The 21498-nt window shown below is 47.3% G+C and overlaps 2 protein-coding genes across 2 annotated transcripts in view; one reads left to right on the top strand and one right to left on the bottom strand.

Moving 5' to 3' along the window:
* Positions 1–28: 28 nt before the first annotated feature.
* Positions 29–15638, bottom strand: LOC135816065 (origin recognition complex subunit 5-like). The gene is made up of 19 exons (XM_065329431.1): positions 15477–15638; positions 14442–14520; positions 13477–14199; positions 12944–13050; positions 12594–12686; positions 11020–11101; positions 10723–10817; positions 10174–10251; positions 9294–9408; positions 8644–8774; positions 8107–8155; positions 7639–7726; positions 7352–7395; positions 6806–6897; positions 5998–6051; positions 5378–5494; positions 3321–3398; positions 2830–2867; positions 29–878 (listed from the first exon to the last, which is right to left on the bottom strand). Exons 1-19 carry the CDS (start codon positions 15495–15497, stop codon positions 836–838), a joined length of 2127 nt encoding a protein of 708 aa, XP_065185503.1. The 5' UTR covers positions 15498–15638; the 3' UTR covers positions 29–835.
* A 253-nt stretch (positions 15639–15891) lies between these two features.
* Positions 15892–21498, top strand: part of LOC135816064 (exocyst complex component 4-like) — a 28294-nt gene continuing 22687 nt past the window's right edge. Inside the window, exons 1-9 of the mRNA XM_065329430.1 lie at positions 15892–16110; positions 16228–16274; positions 17517–17596; positions 17926–17988; positions 18075–18213; positions 18524–18612; positions 19084–19160; positions 19402–19486; positions 21061–21180. Coding sequence (XP_065185502.1) covers positions 16093–16110; positions 16228–16274; positions 17517–17596; positions 17926–17988; positions 18075–18213; positions 18524–18612; positions 19084–19160; positions 19402–19486; positions 21061–21180 — 718 coding nt within the window. The 5' untranslated portion in view covers positions 15892–16092. The remainder of the gene's footprint in view (positions 16111–16227; positions 16275–17516; positions 17597–17925; positions 17989–18074; positions 18214–18523; positions 18613–19083; positions 19161–19401; positions 19487–21060; positions 21181–21498) is intronic.

Here is a 21498-nt window from a genome sequence, read left to right as displayed (position 1 = left end):
ATATTTTCAGAAACTGATGACAGTGGATAAAGGCAGATGGATTTATGCAGAATTCAATGCAAAAAACGTTTGAAAAAAATCTTGAGTAAAACTTGAGTTACGGGTCTTAGAAGATAGAGCATTTTCCCTGATATATTGCACATCACACGAAAACAGAGAATGTTTGAAGTGTGTGTCACTAAGGTCGATTTTCGCGTGCGCTGGCTCATATTGGTATAAATCCTTCGGCTCTACTTTTATTATATACATAACTGTTGTTGGACCTCGATAAACGTGGCTTCCCACACATAAAGAACCAGCGATGTACAGGAAGTGTTTTTTTCTCCATCCTGCTAGTAAAATACATGTCCACAAAAGCAGCAGATTTCCCCGGCACATCTCAACCCAAGCAGCAGCAATAATATAAGAAAGGGTCAAAGACACAGCGCAGCAGCAGCAGCAGTAGCAGCACGATAAAGGAGCAGACCCATGGAAGGGCATGAACAAAGAATCAAATAATTTAAAAAAAGGGTTTATATTCAAGAAGGGGGTGAAACAGCACAGAGAACATTCTGTTCAGAGAGAAATTCAAAGCAACAATGCCCTAGGTACACTAAACTAACGTTAGCAGTAGCACTTCATGAGGTGACAAAATAATTACTTTAGCTGGATAGTAGTGTTGATTGCGGACATCAAAGCTCAAAGTATTCAAAAAGAGAAAATCTTATAACAGCAATGGGCCATTATTATGGCGCATAAAAAAATCTCACAAGTGAATCAAAGGTGCAAAATTCAGTGACTGCAATGCCGTCGACAGGAGCATTGTTCAAGCTTCGATCGGATAGTAGGTTTCTTGCTACGTTCCACTTTGCACGGCACCAAGGTCAAAGTCCACGGAGCTGAGGAATTGGCAAGAAACACATGCACGCACGTGCACACACACACACACACACACACACACACACACACACACACACACACACACACACACACACACACACACACACACACACACATCCATATCATTATGTGAGTGCACAATGCCAGGCATCCTAGTAAGCAAACTGATCAGGACTCCGCATGCACTGAGCTATATCAGTCATTCGATATTGGATACTGCATAACACGCTATTTTCAGTGCAACCTTAATTTCAGTAGAGAAACCAAGCACCTACATTTAGATTACACCTAAGACTATGTACTGTATGTGAAGGGAATTTATTTGATTCGATCTTTCCTATTAACTGGACTGGATTTGTCACCATTGCTTTCTTTGCTTGCGCTCTTCGAGTTCTTCATCCCGTGCATGACCCAGTTTCTGACACCCAGTTTGTTATCAAATAAAGGCAAACTTCTTTGCTTGCGCTCTTTGAGCTCTTCATTCCGTGCATGACCCAGTTTCTGACACCCAGTTTGTTATCAAATAAAGGCAAACTTCTTTGCTTGCGCTCTTTGAGCCCTTCATCCCGTGCATGACCCAGTTTCTGACACCCAGTTTGTTATCAAATAAAGGCAAACTTCTTTGCTTGCGCTCTTTGAGCCCTTCATCCCGTGCATGACCCAATTTCTGACACACAGTTTGTTATCAAATAAAGGCAAACTTCTTTGCTTGCGCTCTTTGAGCCCTTCATCCCGTGCATGACCCAGTTTCTGACACCCAGTTTGTTATCAAATAAAGGCAAACTTCTTTGCTTGCGCTCTTTGAGCCCTTCATCCCGTGCATGACCCAATTTCTGACACACAGTTTGTTATCAAATAAAGGCAAACTTCTTTGCTTGCGCTCTTTGAGCCCTTCATCCCGTGCATGACCCAGTTTCTAACACCCAGTTTGTTATCAAATAAAGGCAAACTTCTCAACTAGTGGTCACCCAGTATGGAGTACCTGGGCTATACAGTTCAGACATACATGCACAAGGCTCTTGGAGATACATGTACTGAAGTACGCTATCCTGCAGTTCACTGTGCTTCTGCTCGTGATGTTGGATTTGACCAAGTACATACAGCTGTAGTGCACCACTGTGCCAGCCAAGTGAATACTCCTCTCGCGAATACACCATCACCAGGAGTAGAGCTGTATGGCCACAGCACTGCAGCACTGAACAGTGCACACGGCAACAGTGCTGCTTTATTCATGGCCGAGTGCTTCAGACACACTGCGACCTGTGACTGTAGTACCGTTAGATCCCGCCAGAGTGCCCCGTCGTTCCCTAGTGCCCCACCTGAATGTTCCTCTTGGGAAGGGACGGCGACGAATAGACACAACTTCCTGTGTGCTGTGCGCAAGTGGGCGGACTGAGATCGATGCATTTGGTGGGTACATGTACCGTAAAGTACCGCCAGAGCGCCCCACCATCTCGTCCTTTCGTGGTCGTATTGTGGAGGTGGTCTGCTGTCTGTAGGTCATACGACTTGAACCTTGTACACATATTCCACATTTTGCAGTCAATCCGTACCTTCGAGCGGACACAAGTTCAACACAAAAAACCTGCCAAGTGTGCCCTTACAAACTAAGGTTCTCACATCGTACACACTTCGTTGCACTCGGCCATACGATTTTCCTTTCCCTGGCTGTAAAATCAAGGTGGGGCGCTCTCGCGAGACGGGGCGCTCTGGCGGTACTTTACGGTACATGTACCCACCAAAGTATGCACGCGGTGCAGCATCTACGCTGTACGAGGACGATGGGACTGTATTCTGCGGTGAGTTGCACCGAACAGTGGAACGATTTCTCATCTGCCTCATTTCTCATCCGCCTCATTTCACGGAAGGGCTCGACGTGACGGGCGCGGCGCGCTGACGAGATTTTACGGCACAGAACACAATTTGAATGTACAGGCTAACAAGACATACCGTGACAACTCCAAGACAACATCCTGCGATGCCAGACACTGTAGTACAAAGGGCACAGGGAAAAAACAAAATTAGGCACACTCTTTTCGCTGCTGCAGAAGTAGTCTACGCAAAGACTTGAAAAAGCTGCCCTAATATTACTTTTGATACAATTACAATTGTAATCGTGAAGCACACGTTATAGTGACAATGGGGGGACAAGTAACAGCAGTACATGTGCATGTAATATGAAGATGACGCTGGGAGTAAGTTAATTTGGATGTTTGCAGGTGAGAACACATTTCCATGCTCGGTGGCAAACCAACAGGACAAGAGGAGAGAAGAACAGAAGTTCTACAGCAAAATCATGTACTCAGTGACTGCATGCAAGCACAGACACACAGACACACACACACACACAGACACACACACAATCACACACACATGTGCACGTACACACACACACACGCATCACTGAGTGGAACAGGAAATGGGAAAAGGAAAGATCCTACCATGTAGTGCGGGTCATCCAGTGCACGGGCTGCCTCGTTTTCCTGGCTGAATATCCTCAGTCTAACCAGTGATGCAACCTATGGCAAGCAGCAGTGCAGAATAGCCAGTAAAGAGGATCACTGAGACCATCAACAGAGTAGGCAATGATCACAGACTAAGCACAAAGAAACTACATTGTAGACCCCCTTATACCTGGACATCCCCTGCCTGGGCACCTTCCTGGAACTGTTCAGTAGTGTTTGTACTCACGTAGAGCATGTACACACAAGTCACAGTACACCTTGTGTGCCATAGCTCTGCAGTACACCTTGTGTGCCATAGCTCTGCTCCTGTGAGTATTGAACACTCTATCGAACCAGAGGACTCCGCTCTCATGTAGCACATCATGTACATACAGCACTGCAAGTGTTGTATCCCGGCCCATTACCGTGGGTAGTCACCACCCGTATCACAACTTGGCATACACATGTAGTGTTCTGAGTTACAAACACCCGTCAATATCAAGGTGACAGGATAAGACAGGGTCAAGTATCCAAGTACCGCGTAGAGTATGTTGGCAGGTGATGTGTGTGATGGGGGCTATTCAAGTCAGGGAGTCGTACAATCCACGACTCTCTGATTCAAACTAGGTTACATACCGTATTTTCTCCAATAAAAATTATAAAAGCACGCGTGTTTTTTTCAACCACCCTCCGACCCGTGCTTTTATCGGAGATGTGCCTTCATTGGAGACTGTGCTTTTATAATTTCAAGCCCACTTTGCCGTGTTCCTGTTTTTTTTTGTCATTTTTTTCTTCATATTTCCAATGAATACGTGTCCATACCGGAAATTAAGTTGCATGGATGCAGTGTACCTTTATTGGAGACGTGCTTTTATTAGAGAAATACGGTTTACAGCTACAGTGAACGCGGTTGGTCTAAGGCGACCGCTCAAGGGACCTTCAACATGTGGTCGCTGTGTACAGGTGGTCTCCGTACCCAGGGTCATTTGCCTGGAAATAGCATCCCTTGGTTTGAGTTGTAGTGGTCCTCTGAGGCAGGTGGTGGTCTTGACAGGTTTTACCGCACAGTGTACTAGTAGTGGCATGATAGTCCAGGGTAGGCAGTGCACAGACTAAGCATGATAGTCCAGGGTAGGCGTTGCACAGACTAGACTCTTGGGTCTTGATTGAATGCTGCTTCAAAAACCAAAAAAATCACGTTTCGCGTGAGACTCGGCTAGAGCTGCTTCAAAGTGGAGACGATTATCAGGACTTCACATGTGCTTGTAGCAACATTAGGGACGTTTAGCAACGCAAAAGTTCGAAAGAAATTTCGAGTCTGGGAATGAGTACAGCAACAAAGCTCGAAACTTCGAAAACTTGGACGCGAAGTTACAGTGATTTGCGAAAGTTACTTTCTCTTTCCTGGGTACGCACTTGACAGGCAGGGAGTAGTAAATTTACAGCCCCCTGCTTGAGTGTGAGCTGCAGATATGGTACAAATAACTTCGAGAAAAGTCATTTCACATTGCTACACCTCACCAGTGTCTGCTCTAGGATTGTAGGACAGCCGGGTACACGTGTACCGGGCGCAACCATTTCAACCGGGTCGGAGCCGGGTACACATGCACCTGGCGCTGTCTCACCAGCCGAGTCACATGCTTTAACTGGTTGGTTGGTTTATTTTAATTCGGACAATAAACGGGAACTAGGCCCAATGATATAAAGGCGAATGGATAAGCCGCATTTAGAAAAGAGAGGACAGCAATTAGAAAATTACGAAAGAAGAAGAAGTATCTGACACATACAAGCCATGTAGTCAGTCCTTTCAAAGCTCAAAAGTGTAAAGTACCAACCGGGTCACAGGTGACCCGGTACTATATTTTCAACCGGGTCCAAGCGCCGCCCAACCGGGTGGATTACCCGGCTCACCCGGCTCTGGAGCAGACACTGCTCACAAGGTTTCCTTTTTCGAAATATATTTTCGCGAAATATCACCGCCACCAATAGTTGGAATTTTCGCATTGCTAAGCGTCCATATTACCAGCTGCAGCATACTATCATATTATTCATACCTGGGAAAAGAGCTGAGCCGACGGCGGAACAGGCCGCTCAATGATGCTGAAGAAGATTGCCATCAGCCGATGAAGAGGAAAGACTTTCGGCCCCTCTCGCTGATAGTCAATTTCCTTCTGCAGTAAGACACGTGCAGAGGAATAAAAGCAGTAGAGAACGGGCTGGAATGCAAACACAAAACGCTTCAAATTTGAAAGAAACTCGCATGCAATCTCACCCAGCCGATACATTTACAGTAGGGTACATGAATGTAATCATACTAAGGAGTGAACCAAGCTTCAGGCTGTTGACAGCCAACACTTCAAAGTTCCCATTAGCACTTGTATTGCCTTCTCTTCAGGTGGATACAGACAGAAGAAGAAACTAACCCGTACAACACCCTCTCATTTTTGTCTCCAGGAAAATTATTTACATATGTATGTATCACAAATGGTTGAAAGGTCAGCAGTGGAAAAAACCTCCTCAATTTACAGCTCCGCCACACAAAAAAACTACTTGGAGTACACAAACACGCAGAAGCTAGCAGCGGTCACAAGACCAGATGCCAGAACAGAACAGTGTGATCCCCGACAGGGAGGTTTTTAAAGTGCTCCCTGGCCGTCAATTCTGCGGTACATACCTTGCCAGGTTTCTTGGCTGCATGCCGTTGACGCTTGGACAACCGGTCACCCAGCTGCAATGGAGGAAGCAAGACAGCAAACAAGAATGGCAACATTAAAGTACTGCAGAGTTGCTCAATGAAACTCAATGGAGTGCGTTCACATCTCTATCAAGTGACTAAATTTACGCAGAAGGAGATCATGGCATGTGGACAGTGGAACCAACATGGCCGACACCATGTGACCCATACATGCAAGGGTTGAGTGCCAGTGAGTGGAGTTGGAACCAACATGGCTGTCCGGTATGGTCATGTGATAGATGTGAAACCACTCTATAGTAGTGTACTGTAAAACGGGTAACTATTGTGACATAAAAATGTTGCGAATTTTGCGAGAGGCCCCGAATCGCAAACTTTGAACAACGCAAACTCACGCCATGTAAAGTTTAGTGCAAGGACTGACTCGACTGTGTCGTACATATGTATTCAATCGCAAACATTAAACAGCGCAAACCAGTCTCAATTTGTAAAATGCAAACATTTATTGTCGCAAATGTTACCCGTTTTACAGTATACAGTGAATCAGCTGGCGACAGGCAAGGTGTAGCCCCAACCACAGGGCCGTGCACTGGCATAGGGTGATACGCAGGGAGTAGTAATATATTTGGTAGATTACTACTCCCTGGTGCTAAGTTGTTAACTTCTTCGCCAGATCGGATTTACTCAAGCAGCACTGCACCAGCTCGGCAAGCAGTAAGAAGCTGTCAGCATGCCGCCCCAACACACAGCAGAATGCAGCAGTGCCTGCTGGTAACGCCGGCAGTCCTACCTTGGTGAACATCTGCGCGTCCAATGTTGCAGGGTTGTGAGATGCCAGGAAACCAGCTATCACTAAGAACTTTGCAAAATAGGGTAGGTCGACTGTACAAAGGCAGCGGCACAAGAAACACATCAAGAGCAGATGAGAAGCTGATTGGCCTTATGCACGCCAATAGCAAATACGCCATTACAGAGTGCTACTACCACTTCCCTAATATTCGTGTTCGACGCAACAACCATTGGATAACACCAACAGCAGTACACAAGTTAGCATGGAGGCAACGGAAATAACCAGAGAGTCTCTCACATCCACACATATGTGCACAGAGAGCGAGAAAGACACCCACCCACAGAAAGAGAGAGGGGAGAGAGGGGATAGATAGATAGATAGATATAGAGAGAGAGATAGAGAGAGAGTGAGAGAGATAGAGAGAGAGAGGGAGAGAGAGAGAGAAAGAGAGTGAGAGAGAGAGGGAGAGAGGGAGAGAGAGAGAGAGAGAGTTACATCCCAAGTGGCTAGTTCTAGACACTGGGCGGAACAATTCAAAGAACTCACGGGCGGTTGATTGGTGACCTGCACTGTCTTTTACTGTTTCCATTCTACACAGTGCAGCACAGAACAGAAACTAGTTATACTACAGTGTACAGGCAGACATGAACACTGGCAACATGAGAACGTGAGCACAGACAATACACGGCACATTTTGTATTATACAGACTAACCATAGGTCCGCAGCAGGGCCAAGATGCCATGTTGTCAACTCAAACATACAACGCAACAAGAACAATATCATACGATTGCCCGTCACATATCCAGAAGCAGGTGGTGACGCCGAAACTTACTTGGAAGAGTGTTGAAAGAAGTTGTTGACGATACGGCGCTGAACGGGTACAAGGCGTCGCCACAGTTCGTGTTTGTCTTTTCCCTCAACTACAGTAGTAACAGTAGCAACAATTTTCAATTTTCAATCAATTTTGCTGTTCTCTTTTTGAATCTTTTGCTCTCCCTGCATTCATATCATCAGAGGTTTTGTGTGTTCAATAAAATACCTTTTAGTAGCAACAATAACAATAGTAGCAACAGCACACACATACACACATGGATGAACTCCACAAGCAGTACATTCCATCAGTCTGCTGGTCCTGTTCAAGCGACTGAGTGGATGTGTGTGTGACTACACGGTGAACACAAGGAAGCAGATATCCAAAGACACAGTCATACCCACCAGATGTCACATTTGAAGGTTTATTCCTCAGAGAGTAGACATGCACACGCACAAACACAGACAGACATTCGTTATACGTCCTCACCTTCTCCACTGAACACCGGCTGAAAGTAGATTGGATAGAGAATATGTACCTATACACATTCAGCACACAATCGAACAGTACACACCAGTTTAGTAAAGATGGTGGTGCTGGTGCAAATACTGAAGTACAAAAAGGAGCAATCACCCAAGAATACACCAGTGAACAATGCAGGTGCACAAACAATAAAATCCAGTTGACGATGAGAATCAGGATTGCACAATAAATAACCCAACATGCCTGATTATGTACAGCAGCACTCTTCCCACCAGTGTAGGAGAAGTACTCGTAGTACAGGCGTGTTTTAACGCAAGTCCCTCGTAGATTCTGCTTCGGCAGTGTCTACCCGGCCGACACTGAATCTCTCTCTCCGCAGCCTCTCACTCCGCTGGCCAGCACTCCCCCATACCGCATCATTAATACACGTACGTACAACAGCTCAAATTCCAATTGGACTATCAACCCCAAACCACTGCTCCAAGCAAACAAAACACGCGCTTTCACACAGAGCATGTAGAAAGCGGACAGTGCACTGCTTACGAGATGCCGTAGCTGCTGCAGATTGACACAGCTGAGCTTGGAGCAGCTGATGAAGAGCTGCACAAATGTACTGTACGCAGCCGCCTGCTCGGGAACAGGGCAGTCTCGTTCCAGAATAGCCACCAGCTCGCCTGAAGCAACAGTACCAAACCAAAAAACAACAGAGGTTGGTGTTTGACAATAATAGGCAGTGATGTCAATCCCTCCTCTTTTCTCGAACGAATTATTCTACGAATATGTGCTTCACGAACGAACGAATATTCCAATATTCTAGACGTGAATACAATGTGCCATACAGGACTTTTTGTGTTCACAGTATAGTACCCTCCTTCATGATAATAGGAGGATATCTCTCATCATAATTATTAGCACTGATTAATAACTGTTGGTACAGAGATTCAACAGATCTACAGAATGAGGTTTACTAGTATACAGTGTATACGTATACTCAAGTACTACTGTATAATGATAGTGTTCCGACTGGGGATACCGAAGCTGAAACCGTACACGCATTTACACTAAATTACAGCTATTAAAGATGCTGAAGTAAAATAAGGAACCTCACTACTTCTACATGACTTGTACTAGTCTATAGAGTCTACAGTGCACTACATACCCTACTAGTCTAGAGTCTACAGTGCACTACATACCCTGTGAGTAGTTGGGAAAGCGTAGCTGCAGTGGCACGGTACAGTGCAGACACGGCCATAGATCTTCCCATGGCAGAGAACTGATCAGTATCACACTAACGTTGCAGCTCTTCACCTACGGAACGAACAACAACGAGAAGAACAGCAAGAAAACACACCAACTCTGCCCAACCTGTAGTTAGATATCTAAAGGTGTCTCTACACATAGAGGTACTGTTAACTGATGAGTGTTTATGAACACGAAACTCCGAGTTACGAGAAAGAATTTTGGTCCCTGTTGTTCTGCCTTTGTGTAGGGGTACTGTTATCTACTAAGTTGGGAAAGTTCTACAAGGGCCTGTGACTTCATGTGGTGTCTCTACATAATTATCATAAGAGGTACACAATATCACAATGGCAGGACTCTTTGTATTGTTACTACTCAGAGTTTCATGGAAAATGGCCAATCATCAGACAACGTAGTGGATGGGGATCACGCTCATGAGGGTACCTAGGAATATATTGGGGAGGTGTGCTAGAAACAGCAATAGTGATACACACAGCAGGGAAGGTGTGCCCCCCCCCCCCACCCAGAGTTCTGCAAGATTGCTTTCTGCTCTTTCCTGGTGCAGAGAAATATCAATGCCAAGTGCCGTACAGTGTCACATCAAGAAACTAACACCCACACGCCCTGCTGGTATATTTAATAATGCACCACACGTACACCGCACTCCAAAGTCTAAAGTACCAACACACACACACACACACACACACACACACACATGCACACACACACACACACACATGCACACACACACACACACACACACACACACACACACACACACACACACACACACACACACACACATGCACACACACACACACGCACACAACCAACCAAAGAGGAGAGGCGCTGAAGCAAAGGAAGGGGTCCTGGCGAGGGAAAGCGCAAGAACCGATGAACATTGTCCACAACCTATCATGAACAAAACAACAACAAACAATTGCAAACCGCAATGAGAAGTGTACAATAAATCTACATACACGAATACAAAGTGACACAATATGCCATAAACACTTTAAAAAAAAAAGGTTGCTTGCATTCACTTCAACTTGACATCCGTCAAAACTCATGAAGCAGAGACTGAGGCAAACAATAGTCCAAGGAGGTGCTCACCAGCACCAGCACCCTTAGACAGGTTGATTGTTTTTTTTTATTTACGAAAAAAATCTCTAGTCAAACTAGAGCAGTCAAACTAGAGCAGCTCCATCAAGGTGGCATAACGACTGTGTGGATCGAGTTACAGGATCAATGAGTAGGCGTCTCTATATAAGTGAGGCTACAGGTTACATTGTTGCTTCTGTCAAAACCCAACAGGTCACGCCACGAAGGAAAAGAAAACTCTATCAGACGCACACATGCACACAGAAGTCGAAGTCAACTGACCAGGACCAATCTTTTATGACCGTTGCTGCTCAAATAGTTGTCCAGTTGGCGCACAAAAGCGTCATTGCCGTCCGCGTGTGAGGTAGAAACAGTGCCTATGACATCCAACGCACGCATGGGCGCATACACACACATATACACACACACACACACGCACACAGAAAGTCATATTGCAAGCCTGCACAAACAAGCAGCCCAGACCAGTTAGAACTAAAGCCACAATCAGACATTCACAGTATCCAGAAGAATTTGTGTAAATCGCAGGCCGTGGGACAAGGCAAATGGGATTCTGCTCACCTTGCGTAAGACGAGACATGATGAGTGAAAACAGGACATCTTGGCTGTAACATTCAGTACCGTCCACCCAGACATGAAAGACCTATGGCCATAAAGGATGAGCAATAGCAATAGCAACACCGACATCAACAGCAACAGTAGCATCAGCACCAGCAGCAGCAGTGTCAACAGCAAAAACAGTAGCAACAGCAACAGCAGCAGCACCAACAACAACAACAGCAGCAGCAGCACCAGCAGCAGCAGCAGCAGCAGCAACAACAGCAGGAGCAGCACCAGCAACACCAGCACGAGCAGCAACAACAGCAGCAGCACCAGCAACACCAGCACCAGCACCAGCAGCACCACCAGCAGCACCACCAGCAGCAACAGCACCACCAGCAGCAACAGCACCACGGTTGATTGTGGTTTGCCACCAGACATTAAACAGCTCCCACTGTTTGAAGTGACCATATCAGTAGTTCATTTTCATGTGCTGACTTTCTGAAATGATCATTCGACCAGCATTACATGCAACTTCGAAGTAGAAGTTCATCACGAAACGGGAAACTAAGAGCAGCAAGTCATCGAGTAGCAAGAAGACTAGGATCACTAGCGGTGCAACCACCCAAACTAAACGGGTGCCAGTGTCGGATTTCCAGCCGAAGTTCGAGACAGACACCACGTACCTATTTGTGTACAAGGATCTTAATGTTGCCCGGAATCGCCCTCTATTGTAATCTCATTGCCCCCTCTCACCGAGGATGAGCCGTTACAATCAGTTGTTTTGCTCAAAACATATCAAAAGCACTATGCAAGTCTGGAGAGCGCCGAATACTAATCAGCCACAAGCCAGTTTCCATTGCAGGGTTCTAGCCAGGTCAAAATAGTAGGGGGGGGGGGGGGGGGGCATGGGAAACAGTTACTCTATATCCCATTTTTTCCACTTTCCAATATTGTCTTGCCACGCCAAATGCAACGTATGGGGCGAATCCCTGACTTCACCCCAGACAAATGTGCCTTTATGAACCATCTATGCATGAAAAACACGAAAATTGGAAAATGAGTAGGGGGCGGCAATTTTTCACAGGGGGGGGGCACAAACAGAGTAGGGGGGCGCTGCGCCCCCCCCCCCCCCCCCCCCTTTGGCTAGAACCCTCCAATGATGCTGTTGCTCGCTGGGCGATGTACAGCGAAGGACCAGTGCCGAAGTGAACCTTGCTGTTTGATGCTGGAAAGACACGCCAAGAAGACGCCCTTTCTCCAAGCCATTTTGGTCATTTTTATCGATCCGCTGGTGCGCGTCGACCAATATATGTCCGTGAGGTACTGGTGAACTGGAGTCCTGGCATCTACAAGAAATTTCCGCGCCTAGCTAACCCCCTGTGCCAGAACCCGCTCTATACCTACTACTCATAGTCACTACACAGAACCAGTCACATCGTGTAGGCGAGAATACCACAACTGCTGCTTTAATGCAATGACATCAATGGCATGATTATTTGGGAAAGGATATTATTGTACTCCACACTGCACTGCAATCAGTAACGGACAGCACAAAGCAAATGCACATAATCGGATTGAGACCAATGACTCACATCGAAAGCTTGTAGTACTCGCTTGACAACACTGGTCTTGCCACATGCAGTGTGACCGACTATATACAAGCATGGCGCAGGTACAGCATCATTCTAGAGAACAACACAGGACACACAGTGTAGAGATATACACCAAACTGACATCAGAATCGACAGAGAGAGAGAGAGAGAGAGAGAGAGAGAGAGAGAGAGAGAGAGAGAGACAGAGAGAGACAGAGAGAGAGAGACAGACAGACACAGAGAGAGACAAAGAGAGAGAGAGAGACAGAGAGAGAGAGAGACAGAGAGAGAGAGACAGAGAGACAGAGACAGAGAGAGACAGAGAGCACCAAACACGAGAAGTCGCTCACCTCACCCACAAGCGCAGCTAAACGCTGTATGAGGGATTCCCGCTCAGGCAGGTCTTGGCAAGCCTTGTGCAGAGCTTCTTGGAATGCTGTGGAAGGACTGATGGATGCTGACACAGATATAGGGAGAATAGAAGACAAAGTGGCTAACGACACAATGATCAATGACATAATATCTTATGAGGAGCTCACCAAGACAAGAGAGGGGTAGAATGCCGGGCAAAAGACGAGCTATGTTGTGCCCCCCCCCCCCCCCCTCTCCGGTCTCTCCTCTCTCTCTCTCTCTCTCTCTCTCTCTCTCTCTCTCTCTCTCTCTCTCTCTCTCTCTCTCTCTCTCTCTCTCTCTCTGGCAGATAAGCGTCCGCTCAACTAACAGCTCATTCGAAATCTGAGAACCATGGCATTATAATGTGCAGCCATGTTATACTGGCGGCTTATTCTGATTGCCATTCACCTTGATGTCATGCACTCAACAGCTACTTCCCCGGAAGGGAGACATTATACATGGAAGAGAAAAGACAAGATAACAGGCTTACTCAACATGGAACCAGCTGCAGGATAGCTGGTGTATTGCCCCATTCCGGGAAGCGAGCTCTTCACGACTGTCAGTAAAGATGAACTGGAACTCTGGATGCTGACACGTTCGCTCAGAGAGAAGCTAGTTGGCGTTTTGGACGGTGTGCTACTGAATTGTGGCTTCCTTGCTTTGAGCTTGACAGGAGTTTTCTTCACTTTAGACGGAGATTTCAATGGCAAACTTGACTTAGCATGTTCTGCTCGGCCCGACATTGGTTCAGAAACGCGGCCAGCTCCACTCGACGTTGGCTCTCCTCGACTTTTGCCTGCTCTCTGTGGTGTGCTGGGCGCTGCGGACGCTGTTCTCGCTCTCTTGGCAGACGAAGGAGAGAACAGAGCGTCTTTGGAATTGCCGAGTGCATCGAGTGAGCTGTCGAACGAGTAGTAGTCTTCTTCTTCCTCGCTGCTATCCAACTCTGGTTCATAGGCATCGGCACTGTCACTTTCACCATCACTCTGTGCAATCATAGCTGCAGCATCCGACAAACAGACAGCCCTACGCTTCTTTCTACCATTAGCACTGCTCGGTGATGCCGTCGTTTTCGATTTCTGGGCAGCAGGCTCAGTAGAAGTAGAAGGTATGGCTTTGCTGGTTCTTGCAGAGGACTTTTGTGCGGACTTCGGCGCAGGGCCTGACACGCTCCTGGTGGGCCGGGTGCCATTACTGGACGTGACCTGGGTGCCTGGAAACAGGAGAGAAATCAGCGAAACAGGCGGTGGCATTCAGACGAGAGCAACACCTCTGACATCAGCACGCCAGGGCAGCATTATGCTGCATACACATGCACACATACAAAAGCATAGTAAATGATTACAGCATTGCTACTGGAAGCTGCAACAGTACATTGTACACATCAGACATTTCGTCACACACACACAGCCACAACATGCAACAGTTAAGGTTAGCACACGATGTACAGCATACCCAATGAGGTGCGTTGCCGACTGGTCCGCGATGATGATGATGGTGTGCTTGCTGGTGCTTTTTCGGACTGCCGACGTCCCTGTACATGAAATAGAGCGAGACCTTAAACTGCTTAGGAGCTGCATCTGGGCCTTGATCCATAGAGGGTGGCGGTGTTCCTGCGGTTGCGGAAAACTCGGCTGAAACCGAGTCTCAAGCGAACCATGATTTTTTTAAACTTTAACAAGTATATTAGACTCCCTGCCTCTGGTAAGTAAAATATTATTGTCTTTTGCTGGACAGTTTCTATTGACAATGGCAGTTGTCATCGGTAGAGGGACACCAATGCCAATGTCTGGGGACTGGTGTAGCATTCGGCTAGACATGCATCAAGCGCTCGCATTCGAGTTGTCCATCGATGCATTTCTCTTTGTTTAGCTTGCCATGGCTGGCCATAATCACCCTCACCTCTTTTGATTGGCTTCGGCCATGCGTGTGTGCGCAATAATAATAATTCGAGTACCGGGTGTGTGTTCTGTACCAGGTTGCATTCTCCTATCGTGGACGGTAGTAACACCATATTGGTCCTGCGCTAGCTTTGCAGACTGTACAGGTGATACCATGGCGAGTATTGAGCACAATGCAACAACACTAGCAGACACAGCGTATTGCAGTGGCTGGCCATGCCATGGGCGGTACCGGAGCGCGGATTTATTCGCCAACAACTGTATGATCATTCCCAAGTCAAAACATGCATCAGCCTGTATCTCGAACACATGACTTAATGTTCATCACTACTGTACATAATTGAATTGAATTTGATTGCTTATGGACTGAAGAAATGCGATTTACTTTGGGTGATTGTAATTCCGGAAATCACTGCCTTGACCTGCGTGGCAAAGCAACGCGTTCAGTTGAACTACAGGCACTCCTAATGAATGCTCCAATACAAATCATATGAAGGAAGTGCACAGCGTTTGCAGAATCAGAGTCCTCGAGAAAAAATGCTCAAAATGTTTGTTTCGTGGAGGAAGGCATTGCAGGGAAATATCTTACCGACGTCGGTCTGCTCGGCATGGCACGTGTCTGCAAGGTGAATTCACTGATCCAACACTTCCTATGGTCCTCCTCTATACGAAGAGAGAATTGACTAGGTATTCAGATCAGGTTGGCTGTTTTGTTGAGCATTGTTGAACATCTGACATTCATTTTTCAAGTGTGTTTTCGCGGGTACCCTGATGCATGGCTTTCCGAAAAGACAGAAAATGAATGATGCAGCTGAGTCCAGTCGGGGGATTTTCCCTGCAGACGTAGACTCTCACACACTGCCACTGAACTGGCAGATCAAGCGATCACGACAGGCACATGCACAGAGTCACAGACACAGACTGTCAGTCACCAGGTCACTGCAGTCAGTCACACATGGCAGAGTCTACATGCATGATACACACTCAACCACGTCTTTTCAAGTGATCCGGAGAGCTGGAAGGAGATCGTATGCCGAGGACCCCTGTACTTCTGCACTGTTCAGGAACTTTTGAGTAGCCCCATTTTCGATTCGTCAGTGAGTAGTGAAAGAGAACTCCCTGTCATGTACCACCGCAAAGTGTAAAGACGATATTAGGGAGCTCATAGTCATTTTAGTTTGTGACCGGTTCGTCAAACCAGCAGGATGACATCAGTGAGAGAGGTACGTCGTGATCATGATAATCTCGTAATGCTTCTTGGCCAATTGAAGCTCGCTCCAGTTGCTGACTGGTCTTCTACTCTTCTTCGTGTTCCCGTTGCTTGTGAATTCTGCTTACAGAATAGCCAACTCCTGATGGCCGTTATCGAAGGCCTATCGACAGGAGGGTATGTTCACGTATATATCATTATTTTTTTCTTCAATGTCGAAACAAATAATTATTTCCTGGACTACAGCTACAATAGTTTTCAATATTCACCTGGTGCATGTACAGTGGTCGGCATATGCCAAAATAAAGCCAGGGCCTGGAAAGAGCATGACATTAGCTGAGAAGGATCGTCATCATAGTGAACCTTTCCTCAAGTGACAGTTCTGATATAAATGGAAGTACAGTCCAATACAGTCCTGCTCAATGAAATCCAGTCGCGTCACTCAAGTTTGTGCCTTGCCCCATTTCGCAGGCCAGTGTTCGCAGGTCTAGTTAGTACTACTAGTAGGGCTGCGCATCGCCCGGCGCGTACTAGAGGGACGCGACTGGATTTCATTGAGCAGTACATGCTTACCGCGGGTTCTAGCAATGTGGGTCGGTAGCGAAAATGAACTTAGTCCGCAGTGGGCATTGCATACAGTCCAGCCTATCAGGACCAGACCAGGTTTCATTGCACCAGCAATTCACCTTTTGGGACTGAGTGGTCAGCTCACGCTGTAGCAGCGCTGTTCCCTTTCCCCTGTTGTATGTGATGGGTTTTCTAGCCGGGCCTTTGCTGGTGTGTCATCGTGGGGAGAATCAAGTTCTTGCTTGCTGTGTTAACAGTCGATGCCCCGTCCCAAGGGTTTGCAACCGTCCGACCTCCGCGCTATGGTAGCTTTGCGAGGTGTGCTGCCTTTGTTGTCCCAATGAAGTGACATTTGAGCTGACTGGATTTGACTTTTTCCCTGCAGTTTAGGCGCCCCATGTGTTGTGTGGCCTGGGTGCACGCACACACAACACAGTAGATTCAAAAGGCAGCACCTGCAGACCTGGTACACGAACGCATCCTATGTGGACCATGTGTAGTGTGTGCCAATGTACATGCCGTATTTTCCGGTGTACAAGCCGCACTGGGGTATACTGTAAGCCGCACCCAGATTTTTGGCACGAAATACAGACATCTGCCCTGTTTATAAAAGCATCGCCGAAGTCGCACCAACCTCTTCTTCACATTGTTATCCTGTTTGTCACCGTTAATTTAGCCATCGTAGTATACGCCGCACCTACTTTTTTTGGTGAATGATTGGTGTTTAAAGTGCGGCTTACACTCCGGAAAATACGGTTCCTGAGTATACAGTACTGCCATTATTCCCAGCACTGCTGTTGGTGTGTGTGTGTGCATGACGGAGGTTGTGCTGTGTTTCTTCTCCTTGTTTAGAGTGGCACGGGAATCAGAGAAGGAGCGCCTGATGAAAAAGTATGAGAGCGCCGACCGGGCAATCGACCAGGTTGTTGATGGTGAGTGGCATGGACTGTGCTTGCTGGTCATTCTTAGTGTGGATATGAGCTGGTGTTGGCTCTTTGCAGTCTTGTTTAATCTCAGCACGCGGACCATTGAGGTGGTACATGTACAGTCAGTGAATGTTGAAGGTGGAGTGGCCTGACCCAAGTTTCGGTCTACGCATGATGTGGGCTTGAACTCCACTTCTGACACCAAGTGTTGCATTTGGCTGTCACAACAGCACGAATGATACACCACTAGATCGGCAACACTACACTCAAACAAAACAAGCCACAACAAGGTCTTAGCTATCCCCTCCTTCTTTCTCCTATTTTTCTTTTCCCAGAGCACCATGATGCGCTGACGCAGTCCATCAGATCCTACACCAAGATCTCTGCTAATCTCATCGGTGAGTGCCACATAGCCAGTCATGGATGCACAAGCAGTAGACATTACGCCTTTAACCATGTGTATTGCTTGTGATCTGTTGTACAGCATCCCAGCAGCGGGTCACGTTCCTGAAGGAGAGCTTGGTGAAATGCAAGAAACTACTTCATTGCAAGCGCGGCTATCTGCTGAAGTTATGGCTGGAGTGCCGTGAGCAGCGGGAGATTCTCAAGATCCTCGACAAGATGTATGTAAATGGACACGTCAGGTTAAAATTGTACGATCTGATCGTTCGGCAAATTAGCTGATCATTGCAGCAGCAGCTCACTCTCTCTCTCTCTCTCTCTCTCTCATACACTCTCACTCCCTGTCTATCTCTCTCTCTCTCTCTCTCTCTCTCTCTCTCTCTCTCTCTCTCTCTCTCTCTCTCTCTCTCTCTCTCTATCTCTCTCTGTCTCTGTCTCTCTCGGTCTCTGGCTCAGTTATACTTTCTCACGTCCTCATCTCCCCAAATTGTTTTGATCAACTGAAGTTCGCCTTGTTTGCCTGGTGCGCAGTGAGGAGGTCAAGGGTGTGCCCGAGCAGGTCAACCGTCACCTGGCTAACAAGCACTATCTGCTGGCTACGAAGATGGTCACAAGAAACGGTAGGTATCTTGTGTCAAGTTGTTTATGCTTTGGAACACTGTGGTGTCTGTGTTGAGCACGGACGGTGGTTCATAGGTCTTCCAGATACGTTGCTGTACCTGTTCTTTGCTGCTGGAGCTGCACCATGCGCTGTCAACTAACTAACATGCTCTTCTTCCAACTCTCACTCATAAACTCTCAACAAATAACCAACAGGAGGTGCCATACCCAGTGTTGTAAATTATTTCCTCGTGAAAACCTAACACTGTGCATAGAATTATGCCTGTACCCACACCTGAACTGCATGGATTTCAATTCCATGCTTGCCCAGTGCACGGAAATGTCTGCCTGCACGTATACTTTGAAGTTCACAACTCTAAACCCTTGGGTATTCTTGCAAATTGGACTGTCAAATCAGTTCGGTTTGCCAGCAAAGGGAACGCCTTTAACTGGTGCTTGTGTGTGCTTGTATCTGAATCCCTTGGCCGCAGTAAAACTCCTCGAGGACGACTTGGGCTCAATCGAGGCACTGCGGGAGCTGCGCTGTGATATGCGTGACCTGAAGGAGGTAAGTAGCACATATGCGGGGCGAGGTGCTCTGCGTTTGTGAGTGGGCTTTTGTACGGGCACATGCTTGTACAATCATGTAGCTGTTTCCGATTCAAGATTTACAATACATGATTGTATACTGTGTGGTGTATGATTCATTGCCTCCACTCCTACTGTGACCTACATACATGTCAACATGGATGTCATGCAGCGGAATGCAACACATCGCTGTTGTTGATTACGTTGTGTTTGCTTGACAGACCCTACACAACACATTGATTGATGAACTACACCGGCATCTCTACACCGTGGCTGCAGCAAAGTGTAGACGGACAATGGAAAGCCGTAAGTCCACACGTGACGGGAGTACAATGTGTATACACTGTTAACCCGACTGCTGCATGGACGATAAGTGCTGCGAATAGTGATCATGCGCCCTGGCCTGAGTAGCTCGCTTGGCTAATTGAAAGTCTGCCGACCTGGGCCACATTATGTTGCTAAGGCATGCACAACCCCAGTCACAGCGCGCAAGTTGGTTGAGTTTGGCCGTCAGGAGGCCAGCGCAAGGTATCCGGGGCGCGGGTCTGATTCCAGCGAGGGGCAATGTGGTACCCCGCAGCGCAAGGGTAGCGTGATACCCTAAGCCAACGTGCGCGCTGCATGAGTAGCGTGATACTCGCTGAGCGCTTTTGCCGTTGCCTAGCAACGCGTTTCTGTCTTTCCTGGGCCCCCAACGCATGTTGGGTGGCCCTGCGCATGACTGCACGTTGTCATAGCAACCTTGGAAACCTCAAGCCGGTTACCAACAAGCTAGGAATCAGACCAAGCCGCCGAATGCCCCCGCCGGCTCCCGGCGCTTCATTGCAATTGAATTAATATTTGTCCAGAATAGTGAGCTAGGACAGATCAAGAGGCGTGGGTGGGAGGGAGAAATTGCAAAACAGTTGGATGCACGCAGCAGCACAGCTAGCAAGAGAAAGAGCCGTGGATGGGTTTGTTCCTGTTTTTGATGGCTGTGGCCATCCGTTGGCCCAGCGGTCTCGTGTGAGTACGGTGTTTGTTTGTGCTGCCAGCTCGCGCCCGGCATTTGTTTGCGCTGGCAGCTCGGGCCCGGTGCGCGAGTGAAACCGAACCGTGACAAAGGCTTTCGCTCTTTAGTGCTATTGACTGGCTTTTCATACGATGCCTATTGATGTCTAGAGACATGCTGTCTAGCCTTCCCCTAGTACGCATTCACGGGGCTTTGTTGAAGTTCGTGCCGTGAACTGCCAAAGGGAATTGTTTGAATGGTGCTGGGGCGAGTGCGACATTACGGCGTCCCTGCAGCCGGCCTAATCGCGTTTGTCGCCACAACCGATTTTATTGTAGGTGTGCACATGTGTGTTCACATGTGCTGCTAAGAACAGTGGGTATGAAATACTACCGTATTTCCCCGTAAGTTAGTACGTACTAACTTTCAAACTTAGCAGCCACATGAGTACTAACTTTCGGGGGTGGTACTATCTTTCGGGGAGTACTTTTTTATCGGGGGTAAATGACACGCAGTGGGAAGCCCGCGCAACTCTAGTGTCCGTGCATATGATGTATGTACTGTACGGTGTCTGTACATGTAGGACGGGTACGAACTTACTATCTTTCGGGGGGAACTGTCTTTCGGGGTGATAACCTCGGCAGTGGAAAGTGTATTTTTAATAGGGGGGTACTAAGTCATTGGGGAGAACTAACTTACGGGGAAATACGGTATGTATGTTGCCATGCCAATTCATCAGTGGCAGTAATACTGGCTTGCATTATGTTCTGTCTGTCTCCGTCTCTCTCTCTCTCTCTCTCTCTCTCTCTCTCTCTCTCTCTCTCCACCCCTATCGATCTATCTATCTATCTATCTATCTATCTATCTCTTGTATGTTGGATGGCAACAGGACAACAGAGCAGTTCTCGCGCACGCTCAATAGGCCACTCTGGCTCCCATAGCTTCTTCACAACATCACCGGTCCCAATGGATTTTGCCGTTGACTTTCCCAATCAAAAGCAGGACCTAAGTAAGTTGCCTGGTGCATGCATGCTCGTATGTTGACTTGAGGGTGATATACGTGATTCTCAGTGCTTAGTTTAGGGCTGTCTGTGGTTGGAAGGTTGAGAGAGTGCTGGATGTACATGTACTAAACCACTTGTCGGAACACAATGTCAGCTGTTTGGCTATATTATCTAGATTCACACCGAAGCAATCACCAACCACTTACCCACACTCCAGTCGCAGACAAATTGCAAACTTTCTACTTTTACTTCTACACTATTGACACGCTATGCCCACTCTGCTCATGTACACATCGCATACTGCACTCTAGTCGCACACTAGT

The sequence above is a fragment of the Sycon ciliatum genome, chromosome 4, assembly GCF_964019385.1.
Source record: "Sycon ciliatum chromosome 4, ocSycCili1.1, whole genome shotgun sequence".
Classification (NCBI taxonomy): Eukaryota; Metazoa; Porifera; class Calcarea; order Leucosolenida; family Sycettidae; genus Sycon; species Sycon ciliatum.
The sequence above is the reverse complement of the archived record's forward strand: the minus strand, read 5'-3'. Positions and strand labels throughout refer to the sequence as shown.

Excerpts from the sequence above, each read along its gene's own strand:
- LOC135816065 (XM_065329431.1), bottom strand. The coding sequence starts at position 15,497 with ATGCCGAGCAGACCGACGTCG. Across the intron at positions 6,898-7,351 it reads AGGTCACCAATCAACCGCCC|TCGACCTACCCTATTTTGCA; the intron begins GTGAGTTCTTTG and ends GCCTTTGTACAG. Across the intron at positions 2,868-3,320 it reads TGGATGACCCGCACTACATG|TGTCTGGCATCGCAGGATGT; the intron begins GTAGGATCTTTC and ends TTTGTACTACAG.